This window comes from Triturus cristatus, chromosome 5_1 (genome assembly GCF_964204655.1).
Source record: "Triturus cristatus chromosome 5_1, aTriCri1.1, whole genome shotgun sequence".
NCBI classification, from domain to species: Eukaryota; Metazoa; Chordata; class Amphibia; order Caudata; family Salamandridae; genus Triturus; species Triturus cristatus.
The window spans coordinates 6,724,420-6,744,398 of NC_140587.1; the positions used below are offsets into that span (position 1 = coordinate 6,724,420).

At 44.8% G+C, this 19,979-nt stretch overlaps 1 protein-coding gene across 1 annotated transcript in view; it reads right to left on the reverse strand.

Annotated features, from left to right (window-relative positions):
* Window positions 1–474: 474 nt before the first annotated feature.
* Window positions 475–19,979, reverse strand: part of LOC146829927 (vomeronasal type-2 receptor 26-like) — a 57,036-nt gene continuing 37,531 nt past the window's right edge. The window contains exon 5 of the mRNA XM_085605716.1: window positions 475–1,379. Within this exon, the coding sequence (XP_085461842.1) occupies window positions 475–1,379 (905 nt within the window). The remainder of the gene's footprint in view (window positions 1,380–19,979) is intronic.

Genomic DNA, 19,979 nt, shown 5'->3' on the forward strand with positions numbered 1-19,979 from the left:
TTCTCCTCTCCAATGCTACATTTATCTAGGTTTCAAAAGTTAGGCCAGTTGATGGAATTTACAGCTCTTGCCTGTGTCCAGTTCTTGTGCCCTTTCTACCCTGCCCTCAATCTGTGCCCCAGCTGCTCTGCATGTAGAACGAGGATGTAAAAATGTACTCTGGTGTCATTCCTTCTCCCACCACTGGAAGCGCTAGAGTCTCATTGATCAACTCTGACCCACTCTTACCACTGGATTTGTCCTGAGGAGTATTGGCTGAGCAAACTGTTCTTCTCCTTCAATGTTCACAGTATTATTCTTTCCTGGGAGCTCCTGAGAAGTTATGATGAACAAGAGTGAGACGCATGTACCCAAGGAAATTTACAGAACTAAAAAAACTCTGCGGTTTAAAAAAAATACAAAATGTATGTATACGTGGGAGACTATCTCTCTGGTAGTGTGTCATGTAGGGCCATATGACAATGTCTTTCAATACTACGTATTACGTTTCAAAACTACATGTTCTCTGGTATTAATATCCATCTTAAATAGAATGATATAGCATTTGGGCATGAAGATACAGCCAAGCAGTCCAGCGCTAGAAGCCAAGATGGCGAAGATCTCCACAGCCACCATGTTGCGGCCCTTAGTGCTGAGGTAGGCAGGAATGAAGGAGACCCAGACACTACAGAACACCAGCATGCTGAATGTGATGAGCTTGGCCTCGTTGAATCGGTCAGGGAGGTTCCTGGCGAGAAAAGCCACCATGAAGCTAGCAAAGGCCAAGAGGGCCACGTAACCAATCACACTGTAGAAGGCAGTGACAGAGCCCTGGTCACACTGCAAGATTATCTTCCCAGTCTCAGACTGTGTGTCAGTGCCAGGGTGAGGTGGAGAGGTGAGCAGCCAAGACAGACAGATTGCCACTTCTCCTAGTGTGGACATGAGGACAATAGAGCCGGACACCCGTGATCCCAGCCATGTCCTTAATCTGCTGCCAGGCCTGGTGGCATTAAAGGCAATGACAACAGTCATGGTTTTTGCTGAAACACAAGACACAGCAACAGTAAAAATAATCCCAAATGCAGCTTGTTGGATCAGACAGGTCCATGTCCCGGGGCGTCCTATAAATAGGAGGGAGCAGAGAAAGGCCAACATTAGGGCGGCGAGGAGTGCGTAGCTGAGATCTCGGTTATTGGCCTTGACTATTGGTGTGTCTCGGTGTCTAATAAAGATTCCCAGCACTACAGCTGTGGCTATACAGAAGGATACAGCTGTGAAGACCAAAGTCTCACCAAGGACATCATTGTATGGGAGGAAAACAATGGTTTTAGGGATGCAGCCGTCCCTCCTGACATTGGGCCACTTGTCCTCAGGGCACTTCAGGCAGTTTTCCACATCTGAAATGAAGGAGATATTTTATATTTTGTAAGAATAGAAGCTATAACTGTTGCATCAGTGCCCATTACACATTTATCCCTTTTACTATCAAATCACTACCATCTCTCCACACTCATCACAATACTCTCTGCCTCTTTTTTGGATCGCATACATCCATTAACCCTCTCCCCTGCCTCTCATTCAGGCAACAATTTATTCATAAATGGTAAACAAGCATTAAGCATGCTAATTCCAATCCAATCACAATGCAATATATTGCAATCAAGGAGTTCTGGTGACATCATAACATTGTAACTAATCACCCCTAAGGGTCTCAAGGCCGTCAGGGAGATCAAGTGAGCTATTGCCCATAGTCACATGGTGCTGAGCCGAGCTGCCGCCGGTGCCGGGAATCAAATGGTGAGGCTCGTGCTCTGGGGGCATCCACCCTGTCCACTGCGCCACACCTCTCCCTAACAAAGGTGAGCAGCTCCCTCTTGATGTACACAGATGTTGGCTGTGTACAGTGCTTTTTGCCAATTTATTATAGCATTTTCCACTTTTTTTAAAAACGTTTTACTGAACTATAACGATTCTAACAAAATGCTCTCAAAATGACACCCTCAGACCCGCTTCCAATCTGCCATGGCCTCTGGGTTTGCTTCAGGGCCAAGCCCTGTGCCCAACTCAGCATGGCCACTCAAACTCTAGTGCTCATGGGCTGACACGTACCCACTCTGCACTATGCAAAGGCTCGACCAGGCCCTGTGCTCCAACCTTTGGCTGTTTGCAGCAAATATTGGTTGCATGGCTGTCCTGGCCTTATGTGTGTTCAATTTCCTAGCTTCCAAATTTCATGCAGTTTAATTCTGACTCTATTAGTTAATGAAAATCCATCAGATTTAATCACTCCTTCCAAGCTTCTGCTAAATGTTAACCCTCTCCCCCTTTTTTAAACCACCCCCATGCCAAATTTAAAAAACAATTAAAAAAACAAAATATGTCTATACTCCCTCTGTTTATCATTGCCTTCCAATTGGATTTTCTGGAAACCTCATCTACCTGCTCTGGATTTTATTTGCTAACATTGATGCAGATTAAACAAACAACGCTAAAGATATCAGTTATGTTATGTTATGTTATGTTATTTTAATTTATTCAGTGCACAGCTACTCGGAAGTGTCCCGGCGCTAGCAACAGAAAGGCGGCCCAAAAACACAGATGTCCATTAAAACAACAGAGTCTTCAAAGACTTCCTGAACAGACGAGGATCAGAAATGGCCCTCAATGTCAGGGGAAGCGAATTCCAGGCAAGGCAGGCTCTACGGGCAAGCCATTGACGCTTAAATTTGGGCACCTGCATCAGCAGCAGTGAGGACGACCTAAGCTGTCTCCTAGGAATGTAGAAGGTGAATCTGTCCTGCAAATAAGAGGGGCCTAATCCATAGAGGGCCTGTTGCACAATTGACAGCATTTTGAATTTCAGTCGTGTTTCAACGGGAAGCCAATGAAGTGACCGAAGCTGCGCCCGTACACTATGCCTGGAGGACAGCGCCCCTAGAAGTCAGGCGGCCGAATTTTGGACCACTTGCAATTTCTTTACAAGGTAGCCCGGGCTGCCCGCCAGGAGGGCATTCGCTTAATCCAGGCGGGAGAGAACCAGTGCGCGCACCACCGTCTCTCTGGCCTTATATGGCAGCAAGGGGAGAAACTTCTTCAAACTCTTCATCAGCCCAAAGCATGTGCCGGACAGTTTTTTTACATGCGATGCAAAGTTCAAGTTCTCGTCAAACCAGAAGCCGAGATTTTTGACGTCCCCATTAATCTTGGGGGGACATGGAAAGCCCGAGGGCCAGAGTCTTGCTCTGAACTCAGGAGAAAAGGAACCAAACAGCAGGACCTCCGACTTTGCCTCGTTACATTTCAGCTGTGCATTAGCCAACCACTGAAAGACTGAGGACAGACACTGGTGAGGTCTAGCCACCGAGTCATCTTCTTTATTCCAAGTGAACAGCAGTTGGGTATCATCCGCGTAGGCCATCACTTTAGCCCCCAGTCACTCCGCCAGAAAAATCAGCAGAGTCACATAGATGTTAAATAGCAGAGGGCTAAGTGACGACCCCTGCGGTACCACCACTAAATATTGAGGAAATTAAAAAGTTATTGACCCCCAGCCTTTAACTGTGCACCCCTTATGGATTGGCACTGAACTTGACATAAATATAGAAAACTAAACATTCTTACCATCACACAGTACCAAACGTATTGGCGGCGACACGCTTCTCCGATGATGCAAAGGCATCTGATGCAACGGCAACACTCTTCTCCGGCGAGGCGCTCCTCGCGATGCACAGCGAAAGCTGCAGCGGCGACACCCTTCTCAAGTGTTGCGACGGCAGCGGCTGCGGCGGTGACACACTTTTTCTTCATGAGTCGCGGTCCCAGCTCCATGTGACACGCAGTCCATCAGAAGGCCCAACACAGCAGTAGGCACTTCAAAAGAACTCTTGGGGAGATGGTGGGTGAAGTCTGTTGTCCCTGAGACTTCAGCAGGAGGCAAGCTCTATCTCAAGCCCTTGGAGATCCTTCACAAGTTGAATAAAGTACACACAAAGTTCCTTTCTCCTTTCTTTGGCAGTCAGGAAACCACTGCAGGCCAATCCCCCAACCAACACTCAGTTAGGAATAGTCTCTGCCTCAGTTTCTCTGGTTCCTCTCCTTAGCAAAGGTTCTTCTTGTTTTCCAAAGTGATCTAAAATTCTGGGGATTGGGGCCTCTCTTTTATACTCATTTTCTCTTTGTTCTCTGAAGGCAGAGAGGTCTTTGCCTAGTCCAAACCAGTTCTGGTCAGTCCTGGAGCACTTTGTTGACAAGACTCCTTCTTTCCTTTCACAGTGTAGGCCAGGGACATCAGACGCACCACAGGAGGTGGAGCCAGCATTGTGGAGGGAAGGCACAGCCCTATTCAGGTCCCAGGTGCAACTCCTCCCACTCATCTACATGCATTTCTTTCCATTCAGCCCTGTGCTGACTCACCCTGTCTCCTGGAATCCCCCAGCCCCTGTCACTCAAACTCCAGACAAGGAATACACAACCTAGCAGAAGCAGCGTTGGATAGTTAGGCAAGAAAATACCTACTTTCTAAAAGTGGTATTTTCAAACACGGAATGTTAAAACCAACTTCACTAAAATATGTATTTTATCATTCTGAATTCTGGCATACTAAACTCGAATTTCTACCTAATTCCCTGTGTCAGTTAGGATTATAGGATGTTATAATCAAACTGCCCATTCTGGCCTATGGGGAACAGGTAGCCTTGCAATAGTGAAAAACAAAAGTGGCTGTAATTCACTATCAGGACATGCCACACACACACCAGGGCATGTCCTACCTTATACTTACAATGCACCCTGCACTTGGGCCTACCATAGGGGTGTCTGAGATGAAGAAAAGGGAAGGTTTAGGGACTGGCAAGTGGGTGCACTTGGTCAGTCAACATGGCAGTACCAGACTGCACACAGGCTCTGCAATGGCAGACCTGAGACACACTTCTACAGGCTGCTTCTGTGGGTGGCACAACTAGGCCTGCAAGCTCACTAGCAGCATTTGGATTACCTACCCTGGACACACGCAGTGCACTGTACTAGGGTCTGACAAGTAAACAAAATAAGCCAATCATGGAGTCACCAATCAATACATGAATTTACAATAGAGAGCATATGCACTTCAGCACTGATCAGCAGTGGTAAAGTGCCCAGAGTCATAAAACAGCCAACAACAGGTCAGAAGAAATACAGGAGGAAGGCAAAAAGTTCAGGGTTGCCCCTGCAAAAAGTCCAACAGTTGTTAATGCAGTCATTAAAAGTGTGATGCGAGGTGCTGCACTCCTGGACGTTATTTTTTTTGTAATAGCAGTTCTCGGAATTAAAGCCGTGCCTGAAGGGAAAGCAAATGTGAGGTGGGGGAATTTAGTCATTTGAGGCATGATGTATTTTTAAGGAAACTTAGGGTCTGATTACGATGTTGGTCGGAAAGCCTCCAACCGACAGTCTGATTCCCCTAGACCATGTCGGCAGCCATCCACCCAACTTGGATCCCGATTCCAATGTGGTTTGGCAATCATTCCGACCAAATCAGTTTGGGAATGGTTTCGACCGACTCGGGAGAGTCCAACCGACCAAGTATGATGCATCTGGATGCGTATGCTCCCATTGAAGAAATGGGTGGCTGGGGAAAATCGGGCACCCTGTGGTGGCACCCCCTGATGCCTGGCACACTGTGCATGGCTGTAAGGGGGGTCCCATGGGAACCCCCTAGAGCCTGATTGGGAAGGCTCCGGGTACAGGGGGGCACCCTCTGGGCCCCCAAAGTCTGATTCCGACTACAGATTGAGTCTGACGGCACGTTTCTGAAAGGCTGTCCGAATCCAGCATCATAATCGGTCGTTAGGAAATGCCGCCTGTAGAGAAGTACGATTCTGCTCCGTACAGCTCAGTCATTCTGAATGCCGTCAGGTTTGGATTGGGATATTCCTAACGGTTAACTCGCATCGTACTCGGTCGATTGGAAACCTTTCCGATTCGGTCAAGAAGACACGTTCCAGATCTGATCCTGACAGAGCAAATGCTGTTAGGAGACCTTCCTTTTTCCTTTTCTTTCCGCAGACACCCATTTTCCACATATCAGCCACTTGTCAGTCAGAGCACAGGCTCCCATTAAAGTCAATAGGAGTCCTTCTGAATGGTGTTCGGAAGCATCATCACTACTCTGGCTGAACCGCCGACTGCAAGTCGGTGAGGACCGAATCCGGCAAGAAGGCAGGCGGTTTAGTTTTTAACTGACATAGTAACCAGGCCGTTAGTTGTCATCACTCGGTAGTTATACTTCTGACAGCTTTTCAAAACTTTTTTTAAGAATTGCTCTATTTTTGTCTACTTTGTGCATGAAAGATTTTAGGGTGATTCGTCAAATGGAGGTTGGAAGAAGGGAGGTGGGGGTCCAAAATTCAAAATCCTTATGCATTTTCCATAGATGTTTTTTAAAAGAGCTTCTACAAAAACTGCTGAACAGATTTGCACCAAATTTGGCAGGAAGCTAGATTGTTGTCCGGAAAGAGTTCTTTTTCTGATTTGGTGTAAATCTATTCAGTGGGTTTTGAGCCATTAATGAGAAAATGCATTTGTATATCTGGATGGTTGGGCTTAAGGGACCGTTGTAGAGTCCCTTGAATCCCACCTAAAAAGAATAGAGCATTCTGAATGGCCTAAGGGCCTCCTAGCAGGAGGGAGCGCTCTCATTTGATTGGCTTACAAGAAATAAAATGTAACAACAGCCTTTAGAGGACTTGGAAACTTATTTTGGAGGGGTGTGACTGGGGCCCCCCTCCCAGAGCAGCTATTGGGATGCGGGAACTCCAATCCTGGGGCTAGTTTATAATAGAAGTGGAGGGGCACATTATCTGACATTGTGCCATGGGAGCACCATACCCTGGGGCCAAATATCTTCAAAAAGGAGAGGGGGCCCGCAGACTTCACAGTGTCCCTGGGATCCTATCATTGAAACACAGTGGTTCCCTTCCAAGGAGAGTATTGGCATACTGTGCCTGCACTCCAGGGCCGGGGACTTGATTTTGCTCTTGCCTGGGGAAAGCAGTCAAACAATTCTGCGCCAACCCAGGCTGGCGTAAAGGAAAGGTGACAGCACCCACCAGCATCCAGGATGGAGTTTTCTGGGGAGATGTCCAGGGCCTCAGGACCCTGAGGCACACCCCTCGTCCCCCAAAAAACACATACATTGTGCATGCCCTGGGCACTCACATATTAAAAGAATTGCTACCTCCTCTTGGCACCTACTATGTGTTCCAGCTGTGGGGCTGGATAGGGCTGTGGGGGACCTGGGGTTTTCCCTGCAGCTCTGTAACAAAATAAAGCATGCAGGTGGCCTGGGTGAAAATGAACAATAAATGAATGTTCTTGCACATTGGTGGTGTCCCTACAAGGGGCAACAACAACATTTTGTTTTAATACTGTGGGGGGCTGCAAGGAGTGTAGCAGCCCCCCAAGAGCAACATTAAAAATGGAAAATAATTAGTAAGTCATGAAATCCATGACCCAAGGACAACTTACCCTATTTTTTTAAGTACTCTTTTAGAAATAAGGTTTTCAGGTTGAAACAGTATGCACCCTGTCTAACTCCAGTCCTAGTCAAGTAAGTCAGATACTCACTATAAAGTAACCTTTGGTCACCCTTCGGTAGCTTGGCTAAGAACAGTCAGGCGTAACTTATTAAGCAATGTGTTATGTATTTGTGCAACACAACAACAGTAAAACTGTGGTAAATATTTAATTACCTGTACTATTTTTTTATGCGGTAAAGTCTAGTAAGAATAACTCAGTAAAAATAAGAGGCAGAATCCGTGGTATTAGAGGTTCTGAAAGGCTTTATTCCTTACAAGGAATTATGGTTCGAACCATAGGCATCAAATTCCATCACCACGAGGGTTCAGGAAGGGAAGGCAATACATTATTGACAAGTAAAGATATTTATATGAAAAGCATTACATTAAGACAGATGCAGGAGGCGTAACAGCTGATAATACAGATAATAATACACATACGTAATGAAAAAAGGCGTACATATAGGCGTAACTAGAAACGTCATTAAACATGATGTCACAAGTGGGTGGATCCATAAGAGAATCCTGCAATGTCAGCAGAAATACTTGGCAGAGATGCGTGCGCAGCCGCATGACGTGTGATTGACGTGCAACTAGAGGGTGAAGGGGACTTGACATTTAGCTCTACATGTGGAGACAGAAGTCTGAGGGGTCATGTCAACCTAATCCCAAATCATATCTAATATCTTATGTTTAAAGAACTGTATTATCCAAAAGGAAAGGTCTCTCGGACGGAATCTATTCTATACTGACTGTTAGTGCGTGTACAAGCGTCTAAGTGTCTACATGAGATGCGAGGGGGCAGGAATCCTCCATAGTAACAGGGGCTATGAATTACTTGCATGAGGACAGTGAGGCCTGGCCCTTTGCTCGGTAGCTGGAAGAATGTTTACCTAAACTACTAGACAGGAATGCATCGGATGAGGAGCGGAGCAGATAATCTTGAAGGTGAAATACAGTTTTTGGCAGGCAACAGGCCGGATCAGGCACCGTTAGCCGCGCAGGGAGTAGGACAAAGTTCATGGATACAGATGCGGGCTCGGACTGGAGCATTCAGAGGCAGAAAGCAGGAAAAGGCTTGATGGCAGAATTCAGGGCCTACTCGCCTGAACTGTAAAACGTGGAAAGTGAACCACATAAAGTAGGTGGCCTTTCATACTTAGGAACGGAATATCCGACTCATTCATGGCGGATCTGAAAGAGGACATGTTGACGGTGGACGCACATGTATTTGCGTCTTCATAACTGGAACTGGAGGGAACATACATGTACTTGTAGCATGCACATGGAGCCGTTGGGGTCCAAGATAGGGGACATAACTGATCATAAAATTCATATTTCCTCATTCCCTCCTTGTCCCCTACGGACCCTCAGGAGATATCGATCTTCATCAATCCATCAATCTGTTCATATAGCATCATTTGTTCTTCTTTCTTCTTCCGGGATCTTGAACGAAAACTTGAAGGCGGGATACACGATGTGGCACACAGACCACAAATCGCTGGCCCACATTGTAGACATAAGCAGCAACTGAATAGTATGAGAAAGCCAATACCTAGGAAGGATAGAATCCTCCATCCCCAGGCTGACAACACGCTCCAGAACCAACCGGACCAAGTCCAGGTGCCTGGACTCTGGTGTATCTGGCTTATAATCTTATGAAGGCGAGTTATGGCTTTATATACTGACGGCGAGTTTTCTGGTATGAAAACACAGCAACTTGATCCGATGACCCTACAAGCTCCGCCCCTATCGGCCAGAATGACGTCAAGGACAAGACGATTTTGAAGCACAACAATCTGCATCGCAGACTGCTCCTCTGTTAAGTTGCCTAGGGCGGAAGTAGTCTCATTCACTACTGCTTCAAGGGTTCTGGTTAATCTACGTATCAGCTTACTATTAGTGACTGTACCTATATAGGGAAAGAAACCTTTATTGAAATCTGTGTATTGCTCCCATGCCGTTTCAGTGTAATCGACAATCGGGAGATCTCTCTGCTGTCTATTGTGTACTAAATGGGTATTTCTGTGATAATCAGGAGGGGCTAGGAAAACAGGTGGCAGAAGGAATGCTATGTAACAGGTACCATCCCAATCTAGAGGTAAACGTATATATGCAGTCTGGCCACATATGAAGTAGGAATGACGAGAAGCTCTGAATGTAGACTTGCCTTGATCACTGAATTTTATCACAGTGGTACATTTACTATGGCCCATGTGTATGGAACCATTCTTTCTTACACATAATTCACCTTTAACTGGAAATACTGACATAGCGGGCAAGATTGGTGTAGCTTCGGATTCAACATTCAGAATCATGAGGTTAAGTGTAAAGTTACCTAATCCATATACTTCATTTTCTAGATCAGTTCCTGTTCTTTTGGGAAGTCCCTCCTTGTTAGGGTAGCAGACTTTAAGCAAAACTAGGTTCAGGTTTCCCCATACCCAGTTGTCTTGATAAACTACTGAATTTGAATCTAGGGAATTAATCAAACTAAACCATGCTCCACAGGAGCCATTGTGTGTGAACGGATACGGAAAGAGAGGCAAAACTCCCTTATAGTTCTGATAGGGAGGGAGTCGGCCACATATCCAACAATTGGTAGCATTGTTGGTCTGATGGGAATGATGTAACATACTAATAAAAGTGTTGTTGCGCAGCGCAAATCTATAAGACAACTCATGCGGAGGTAGTTCGCTAAAAGAATGTTCAGCAGTAGCATTGTAAGCACGCTTAGAAATAGGGTAATACATATGTAGCAATACACTAGAAATGATGATCAGAAGACTTAGAAAAAACAAAATTAATAATGTCACTATGCAGTGACTACGAAGCGATTTACAGTACGCATGTTTTTTAAGCTGTATCTGTCTATTTCTCTCTCTATTTCGGTCTAGAGGATACATGTCAGAGACAAATTCAACCGATTCACCTTGGAGAGGACTTAAACAATCAAATTGTCTGACTTGCTAGACCTTAGTTTCAGTTTATAGAGTTTGTTCTCCGTCCTTTCAACCAAGGGGAGCTTTGAGTCTGTCTGTGAGGGAATGCAGGGCTGAGTGTTCACATCGGACGGTAGTCCATAAAATTTCTTGATATGGCTCGAGTGCAACCACCCTTTACGTCCCTCAATCTTCACGGCTGTCCTTGTTGTTAGCAAGACGAGCTTGGGCGACTGCCACCTAGGCTCCAGCTGGGTCTTCCGGTCAAAATTCCTCACAAGAACCAGGTCACCTGGAACCACGTCATGGGGCTTCACCTCAGTGTTATCGGGAAAAGCTGCAGCTACCTGTGAACGACAAGATTGTAGTGCAGACATCAAGGAAGCCAGGTAATCTGTCAGCATATTACAGTCAACATCAGTGATTTTACGAGGTATAGGCGTCCCCCAAATATTTGGTGGTCTACCGAAGATCACCTCATACGGGGATAGCCCTGTTCGAGAATGTGCTACCATTCTCATGTAAAAGAGCGCAACTGGTAAGGCTACTATCCAATCGACACCTTTTTCTCTACATATTTTGGACAATCTAATTTTCAGAGTTTGATTATGACGTTCCACGAGACCTGCTGCCTCGGGATGTCGGACACAGTGGAATTTCCATTGGTAACCTAACAGAAGTGAAACGTGTTTCATTAGTTCGGATGAGAATGGCTGGCCGTTATCTGAGTACACGACACGTGGCAAACCGTACCGTGGGAAGAATTCTCGGACTAGCTGTTTGGCAGTAGTCGGGGCAGTGTAATCTGAAACCGGGTAGGCTTCTGTCCAACGGGAAAGAGCACAGACAACTACGAGAACATATTTGAATCCTCGACATCGTTCCATCTGGATATAATCCATCTGGAGGACTTCAAAAGGGTGATCGGGAGGTTGAAATCCACCCTGCTCTACGGGAATGCTTTTACCTGGGTTGAACTGACAACATATCATACAGGTACGTACTTTCTGTTTGGCTGCTGCTCGCAAGTGTTTGTTGAACCAAATGTGTTGAATGCTGTCTAGCATAGCTTTTTCTCCTAGGTGCGCTGGACTATGTATTGTGTTAATGATGACTTGAACCATGGAATCGGGAAGAAACCATATAGATTTTCCCTTCGTCATCCATCCTTGATCCGTTTGGATCCCTCCTAATTCAGTCCATTTCTTTATTTCTTCTGGTGTAGCATGTGTCTGTATGTCAATTACATCAAGGGCGGGATCCTTAACTGTCATGCAATGTGTTGGTGTCGGAACTATTGTCTTTGTCATGTCAGTTGTATGAGTCTGATTCTGAGCAGTCTGTTTAGCTGTTCTGTCAGCTAGGTCGTTACCCTGAGAAATGATATCGGTAACTTTTGTATGGGCTTTGCATTTCATAATCGATATTGCAGTAGGTAGATGAATCGCGTCTAATAGAGCTTGAATGAGGGGTCCGTGTTGGATGTGGGTACCATGAGAAGTTAAATAACCTCTCTCTCGCCACAGTACGCCGAAGTCATGGACGACTCCGAATGCATAACGTGAATCTGTGTATATGTTGACTTTCTTATTTTTGGCTTGAATACAGGCTTGTGTCAGAGCGATGAGCTCTGCTGCTTGAGCTGACAAAGTGTTAATACAATTTGTTTCAATGACTTCAGTGTCTGTTGTGACTGCGTAAGCGGCCACTATCTCTCCTGTACTTGTTCTCATACATGAACCATCTACATACAATGTCAGGTCCGGATCTGATAAAGGGATATCTGTCAAATCTTGTCTGGGTTTTGTCGTGATAGTAATGACTTCAATACAATCATGTGCTAATGGATCTGTTCCGTTTACTGGCAAAAGTGTGGCAGGATTTAATGTATTACAACGTCTGATTTCTATGTGTGGCTGAAACAATGTTAATTCATAACCGGTGAGTCTTGCTATAGTCAAGTGTTGTGTTTGTGTGCGGTTCAAGAGAACCTCTACTGCGTGTGGTACTTGTACTGTCAATTGATGTCCTAACACTATGGCATCGCTTTGTCTGATTGCTAAAGCTGTTGCTGCCACTGATTTCAGGCACGCAGGAAGAGCCTGAGCTACGGGATCTAATGTACTGGAAAAATAAGCACATGGTTTGTGTGATCCTGCTTGTTCCTGAGTGAGTACTGACAAGGCAGTACCTTCGCGTTCGGTAACAAATAGTGTAAAAGGCTTACTGTAACATGGTGTTGCTAAAACAGGTGCTTGACATAAAGCTTTCTTTAAGCTTTCAAAGGTTTGCGTATGTTCTTGAGTCCAAGGGAGGACAGTCGATGTGGCTGCCTCCTGTGTTGTCAACTGAATGAGTGGTTTTGCTAGAAATGCATATTGAGGGATCCACTGCCTACAGTATGAAGTGAGACCTATAAAAGCCCGCACCTCTTTTTGTGTCTTAGGTGGTGGCATGTTAGCAATTAACTGGATGCGGTCGGGTGTAAGCTGTCTTCCCTCCTTGGACAGCAAGTGCCCAAGGTAAACAACTTGCTGGACACAGAATTGCAGCTTAGAAGGGGACACCTTGTGCCCCTTGTCGGCCAGAAATTGTAAAACCGTCAGTGACGCTTTTTCACATTCAGGTTCGCTTCGGGCGGTGATCAGCAGATCATCGACATATTGAAGCAGGGCACTGTTAACTGGCATGTGGATACTGTCAAGTTCTCGTTTCAGTGCTTGGCTATAGATGCTGGGGCTTTCTGTGAATCCTTGAGGAGCGCGTGTGAATTTAAAACTTCGTCCATTTAAACTGAATCCGAACAAATATTGACTTTCCGGATCTATTGGGACGCTAAAGAAGGCATTCTTGAGATCAATTACAGTAAAGAACGTTGCTTCTGAATCAATAGCTGTTAATAATGAAGAGATATCTGGGACCACAGGGTATTGTGGTACAATACATTTATTTAATTCGCGCAGATCAATAACTAATCGATATACTGGTGGTGCCTTTGGATCCGATCTTTTAAGAATCGGAATTATCGGGGAATTACATACATTGGAGTCGGTTTCCACAACCACTCCTTGTGCAATGAGCTCGTCAATGATTTGCAGCAAAGCCACAACAGCATCTGGTGGTAACTTGTATTGTCGCATTCGTGGTAGTACCACTCCTGTTTTTAGTGTGACTCGATATGGTGTAATGTTCATGCAACCAACATCAGTAGGGCCTTGTGCCCATAAATGTGTAGGTAAATTCTGCAGCCGGTGATCCATGTCTCTGGACACGTAGTGACCTTTGAAGTCACGTAAAAATAATCGTACTCCTTCCGGAGAACAACATATTATAGCTCCTAGAGCTTTCAATGTTTTTATACCTAACAAGTTTTCTGGACATGATTTAGTAAGCAATAAATCTGTAGTTCGTGTCAATGGACCAACCGTAAGTGGAAGGGGTTGCGATACTTCATTAATGATAGGCTTTCCTGAGAATCCAAGGGAAATATTCTGTGAGCCTGAGAGGGGTGCCCCTGGAACTTCACTGCGTCGTATAGTTGTTCTGCTTGCCCCTGTATCAAGTAAAAACTTTCTGTCTTCCCCTAATAGTTCACTATGTACATAAGGTCCCTCTTGATCTACAGGAACCTCGATAAGGGGTAAGCCAACTTCCCTCTCTAGGCTATTTCATGTGTATCGCTGATAATCGGGATAATCAGTTTGTGCATACTGGTACATCTGTTGTGTCGTGTTTTGTGTTGCAGTAATAGGCTGCTGCTGTGATGTGGCTACGGTCTGTTGTGGAGCTGCCTGTTGCAGAGCTGGCCTAGATTGTGCATGCTGAGGGATTTGTTGTTGGTTCTGATCCTGTCTAGGTGGACGTGGTCTTTCCTGAGTTTTACCCGTGGCGATATTATGTTTCAGAACTGCACAATCGTGTATATAATGACCTTGTTGTTTACAATAGTTGCACGTCCCTTTCGTCGGACCTGCGGAATCACCCTTTTTATGACCATCAGCTGGAACTGACTGAGCCACAAGCATTTTCATTTTCGTGTCTTTCATACGTCTTTGTTCATGTTCTTGTTCTTCTCTAATTCTATTGTGGTGATATTGTAACATCTGTAACATCTGTGACGGGGTGTTACCTTGCCAGGTACTCTCAAATTTCAATACTCTATTCTTAACTTGCGGTAGGGAATTTTCAACTAATTTTGTCACAAACAGATGTGGGTATGACTCGCTACTTGCTTTTATGCCACTATTTATACCAAAACATTTTTCAAATCGGGAATAGAAATCACTAGTGTCTTCATCTTGCTTTTGTTTACAGGCTGAGATTGCACCCCAGTCCTCCTTTTTCGTAGTTAATAAGCGTGGCAGTACCTGTACTAATAATCCTGGTAATGCTGTAGTCCTTTCCCCAAGCCCTGAACCTGCAGCTCGGGCCTTTTCTTCATTTTCTAATGCTGTCCATTCTATCTTTTGGTCTCCCACCTCCCATTCCTTTTCTTTGAGTTTCTCGTAAATACCGGCAGGCATTAATACTTTTAATATTTTCATAATGTCGGGGTAGGTATACTCTCCCATGAGTAACATGTCTTTTATCTCACGGTGGAAACCTGCTGGATCCTTGTCATGGCTGGGTACTACTTTCTTCATTTCTAATAATTCAATTTTAGTTATAGGCGTGTACACAAACACGCGTTTAAAGGTATTATCTTCACCTCTGATTGGGTGTACTTCGCGTAAGGGATTCTGTCTATCTATGTGATACATTTTTCTTCCCATAGTGGGAACTGGAACATGTTCCGGGCATACGAAAACTATATACTGGTTTCGAAATTCTAGAATTTCTTTAATTAAATCAGTACCTGACCCTCTCCATTTATTCGTGAGTAATTCTGTCAGTATGTCAGGTAGGGGTCCAGGATCGGAGTGTTGACTTTTATATAATATAAGGAGGTGTTGAATCATGTATATACCAGCTAATCGTTGTTCGTCTGGGGCAAGGTTCAGAAACGTGTGTGCTAGTGCATCATCACTGTATTTGCCGGGACTGTCAGCCCATTGTACTGCTGACCTGGCTAATTCTTGTTCATCCATGGAATCGAGCATATGGTACCCCCTTCGGTCTCGGAGTAATCTATCAGCAGCTTGGAATAGGTGTTCAGGAGACCTTGTATTTAACATAGGGGCTTGAAAATTTCTGTTACATTCTGGACGTATCGGACGTATCGGATCATTAAAGCATCTGGTGTTATTAAAAGATCTTCCTTTACCTACATAAGCCATTGTCTCTAAGTGTCCTGTGGGCATTTCTGATTCTTCGTCCTCCTCTCCCTCTGATTCATGTTGGTCTGTCTCTAATCTTTCTTTATGTATTCGTTCTACTTCTTTGCGGATCTTTCGGCACATAACTACTATACATGTCTGTTTATCATGTTTCCCTTCTGATATATTCTGACCCCATCTGGTAAGTACTTGCATTTCCTTCTGCTCTACCTCAGGCCTGTCTTGGTTTCTGATCACACAGTTTATGAAGAAGCGTAACAGTTGTCTCTGTACATCCACTTTCTGGTATTCCATGGCTTCGTCAATACTTTCAGGGCCTCGCCCTGATTGGACAAAGTGATATATATTGTCTAAATGTGCCACCATTCCTGGTAGCGTCGCTAAATACCTTGAAGCTCGCCGTATACGTAGTGATGACAGCAGCATACCGTCCCGTCTACCGGGCACAGGATCATATCTACAATCCACTAGATGCTCTTTAAACATGTCGGAAGTTGCTAGTTGGGGTGTACGTTCGTATGCTAAATCCCTAAGGGATAATTTATTTCCTCGGGGTGGCGTGGCAAAAATTTCTGTCGTACCTCCTATCGCACCGTCTGAGGTGCTAGGCACGAAAGGATTTGTTGGATGTAAGATAGAAACCGTAGATGTAGGAAAAGCGGTAGAAGCAGATGGACCTGTGGGAATGTGCGTAGGAGTTTGTTGTTGCGGGGATACAGACGGATGATCTTGGCGTTGAGCACCATCGGTGGGCGGTGTGTGTGGCGGAACATTAGCATATTCAGGAGCTACATCATCTAAATAGGAAGAAAGGAAAACGTCTTTTGCTGTTTTGGGATGTGCTTTTATCGGGAGTAATGGAGGCGTCAAGTCTTTCGGTATTTCCGGGGTGGCCTGAGGTAACCCTTCGGCCAAAAGAGGATACATACCATTCATAAGAGTGTTTCGTTGTCTGTCTACTTGTTCTGCTTTTACTCGGATACCTTCCTCAATTAATATATTTTCTCGGGCTTTATTTGAATTCTCCCTACTTTTCTCTTCCTGTCTGAGCGCCTTTTCTGTACGTCTATATGATTCTTTACGCCATAATTCAATGGCATCTTTCTGTGACTGTCTGGCTTTATTTTTCCATAATTCTTCTTCTACTCTCATGATGCAATCTGCATCCCAGGTCCCAGCTGCGGGCCATCTCTGACTTTCTGGTAAATCTTTGGTGTAGTCCACCCATAAATCAAGAAATAATACGGCATCTAGGCCATGTTTATGATACATAAAGTACCCTGGAGTGTCCCTAGGTGGAATGGGAACAGCTTCTTCGAGTACCCCCTTTCTGGTTTTGATCTGTCTTAATTTTGAAAAGAGCGGCATTTTTAGACCTTATTACTTAATCTTGAACACACTTAATACAATAAACACAATAATGAACAATCATTCACACCACAATATGTAGAACGTATTAAAACATTTAACATTTAACATTTAACGAACGATGATAACTAATAGAAAACTAGTTACTGACATAATACTAACACTAAATAATACTGAATTATATGCAAGACATACTAGATATACTGCTAAACAGTACAGATACACTGCTGAAACAGTGCAGACCGGATCTGTGTACCCAAACCCGTCTTGACCGGCACAACCTATGTGCACGTCTAAATGCCTCCCCGGCAACGGTACTCACCGGGTAGCACGGAACGGAAGGCCTCGGAACTGAGCTGAACTGGACCGGACTGGACTCGACTCGGAACTTCGGAACCTGGTGGGCCTCTGTATACCTCGGATCTTGCTCTCTCAGCTAGGCTCTGGTCGGGATACTTCGCACTTCTCACCGCCTCGTCTGGGTGTTGATCGCAGCCTCAGTCACCCCCGCTTGGCCGGAGGGAGATACAGGAAATCCTGCAGGTACGCGTTGTTGTCCGTCCAGCTGTGGCAGGAGACCGGGCCTGCAACGCACCTCCGGCGCGTGAGATGAGAAAGTGTCCCTGTTCGGGCGCCAATTTATGTGGTAAATATTTAATTACCTGTACTATTTTTTTATGCGGTAAAGTCTAGTAAGAATAACTCAGTAAAAATAAGAGGCAGAATCCGTGGTATTAGAGGTTCTGAAAGGCTTTATTCCTTACAAGGAATTATGGTTCGAACCATAGGCATCAAATTCCATCACCACGAGGGTTCAGGAAGGGAAGGCAATACATTATTGACAAGTAAAGATATTTATATGAAAAGCATTACATTAAGACAGATGCAAGAGGCGTAACAGCTGATAATACAGATAATAATACACATACGTAATGAAAAAAGGCGTACATATAGGCGTAACTAGAAACGTCATTAAACATGATGTCACAAGTGGGTGGATCCATAAGAGAATCCTGCAATGTCAGCAGAAATACTTGGCAGAGATGCGTGCGCAGCCGCATGACGTGTGATTGACGTACAACTAGAGGGTGAAGGGGACTTGACATTTAGCTCTACATGTGGAGACAGAAGTCTGAGGGGTCATGTCAACCTAATCCCAAATCATATCTAATATCTTATGTTTAAAGAACTGTATTATCCAAAAGGAAAGGTCTCTCGGACGGAATCTATTCTATACTGACTGTTAGTGCGTGTACAAGCGTCTAAGTGTCTACATGAGATGCGAGGGGGCAGGAATCCTCCATAGTAACAGGGGCTATGAATTACTTGCATGAGGACAGTGAGGCCTGGCCCTTTGCTCGGTAGCTGGAAGAATGTTTACCTAAACTACTAGACAGGAATGCATCGGATGAGGAGCGGAGCAGATAATCTTGAAGGTGAAATACAGTTTTTGGCAGGCAACAGGCCGGATCAGGCACCGTTAGCCGCGCAGGGAGTAGGACAAAGTTCATGGATACAGATGCGGGCTCGGACTGGAGCATTCAGAGGCAGAAAGCAGGAAAAGGCTTGATGGCAGAATTCAGGGCCTACTCGCCTGAACTGTAAAACGTGGAAAGTGAACCACATAAAGTCGGTGGCCTTTCATACTTAGGAACGGAATATCCGACTCATTCATGGCGGATCTGAAAGAGGACATGTTGACGGTGGACGCACATGTATTTGCGTCTTCATAACTGGAACTGGAGGGAACATACATGTACCTGTAGCATGCACATGGAGCCGTTGGGGTCTAAGATAGGGGACATAACTGATCATAAAATTCATATTTCCTCAAAACAATGAAAACACCATGAAAAGAAACCACACAGGTTTAGAAAAATAGATTATGTTTTTACAAATAAAACAAGACCAAAACAACAAAATCCAATAAGTAGTAAGTTGAGATATGAATCTCTGGGGGTGCAACGTACTGCCAAGGAAGATGACAGTGTTCCGGTGAAGCTACACTTGCCGGCATGCTCAAAGGAGTTGCTGGGGCGGTCTCCAACGGTGTCCAATTTCTATACGCTTCTTTGCTGATGTGAGGTGCTGTAGAATCAACAGTTACTCTTTTTTGGCCTGAGGGACCTAATTTTCAGCATTACAGGTGGGCCTCATCTCTCTATGCACGGGCGTGCACCGTATTCACAAGTTTGAAACGGCGTTGCAGGTGCTAAAGTGATTACGTGCTCATTGTTGGACACTCCCTGTTCACACGTGTAACCTCCTCCCATGCTGCCAGGAGATTTTTTAAATGGCCATTACCTCAATATTACTCAGGCAAGTGTGGATATTGCTGTTCAATGAGGATTCTGTAAGGGACATTATTATCTTTTGCCAGTATGCACAGTTTTTCCTAAAAATGTATTCAGCTGCGCAAATGTTCTGATAAACGACTGACGTATGATAGCCAAATACTTGGATATTAATCCTGGGACTCTTGCTTGTCATGTCGTTTGTTAACTACACAGTAGTTAAGCTTCCTTCTCTTCATGGATGTAGGTGACCTTGAATTGACTTTTCTACTCTTAAAAGTGTGATTCTCATGATTCTAAACAAAAGCAGGAATTATGTTTTCACCAATTCTCAATATTCTCATCATTTTGAGCGGGAAATTTATAATTTTGTTTTTCTTCCTCGGCTGAGTGAGGTCTGCAGGCGTTCGCCTGTTATTCATGGCTTGCTGTTTCTACATTTAGTGTTGTTGGTCAGCTTTGTACATGGGCAAGCTTGTGAGACTTAAACAGCCTCTGAAGAATATGCCTGTTAAATATCTCAAGCACCCCATTGTGGCTCAGCGGCATAGCATAATGGAGTAT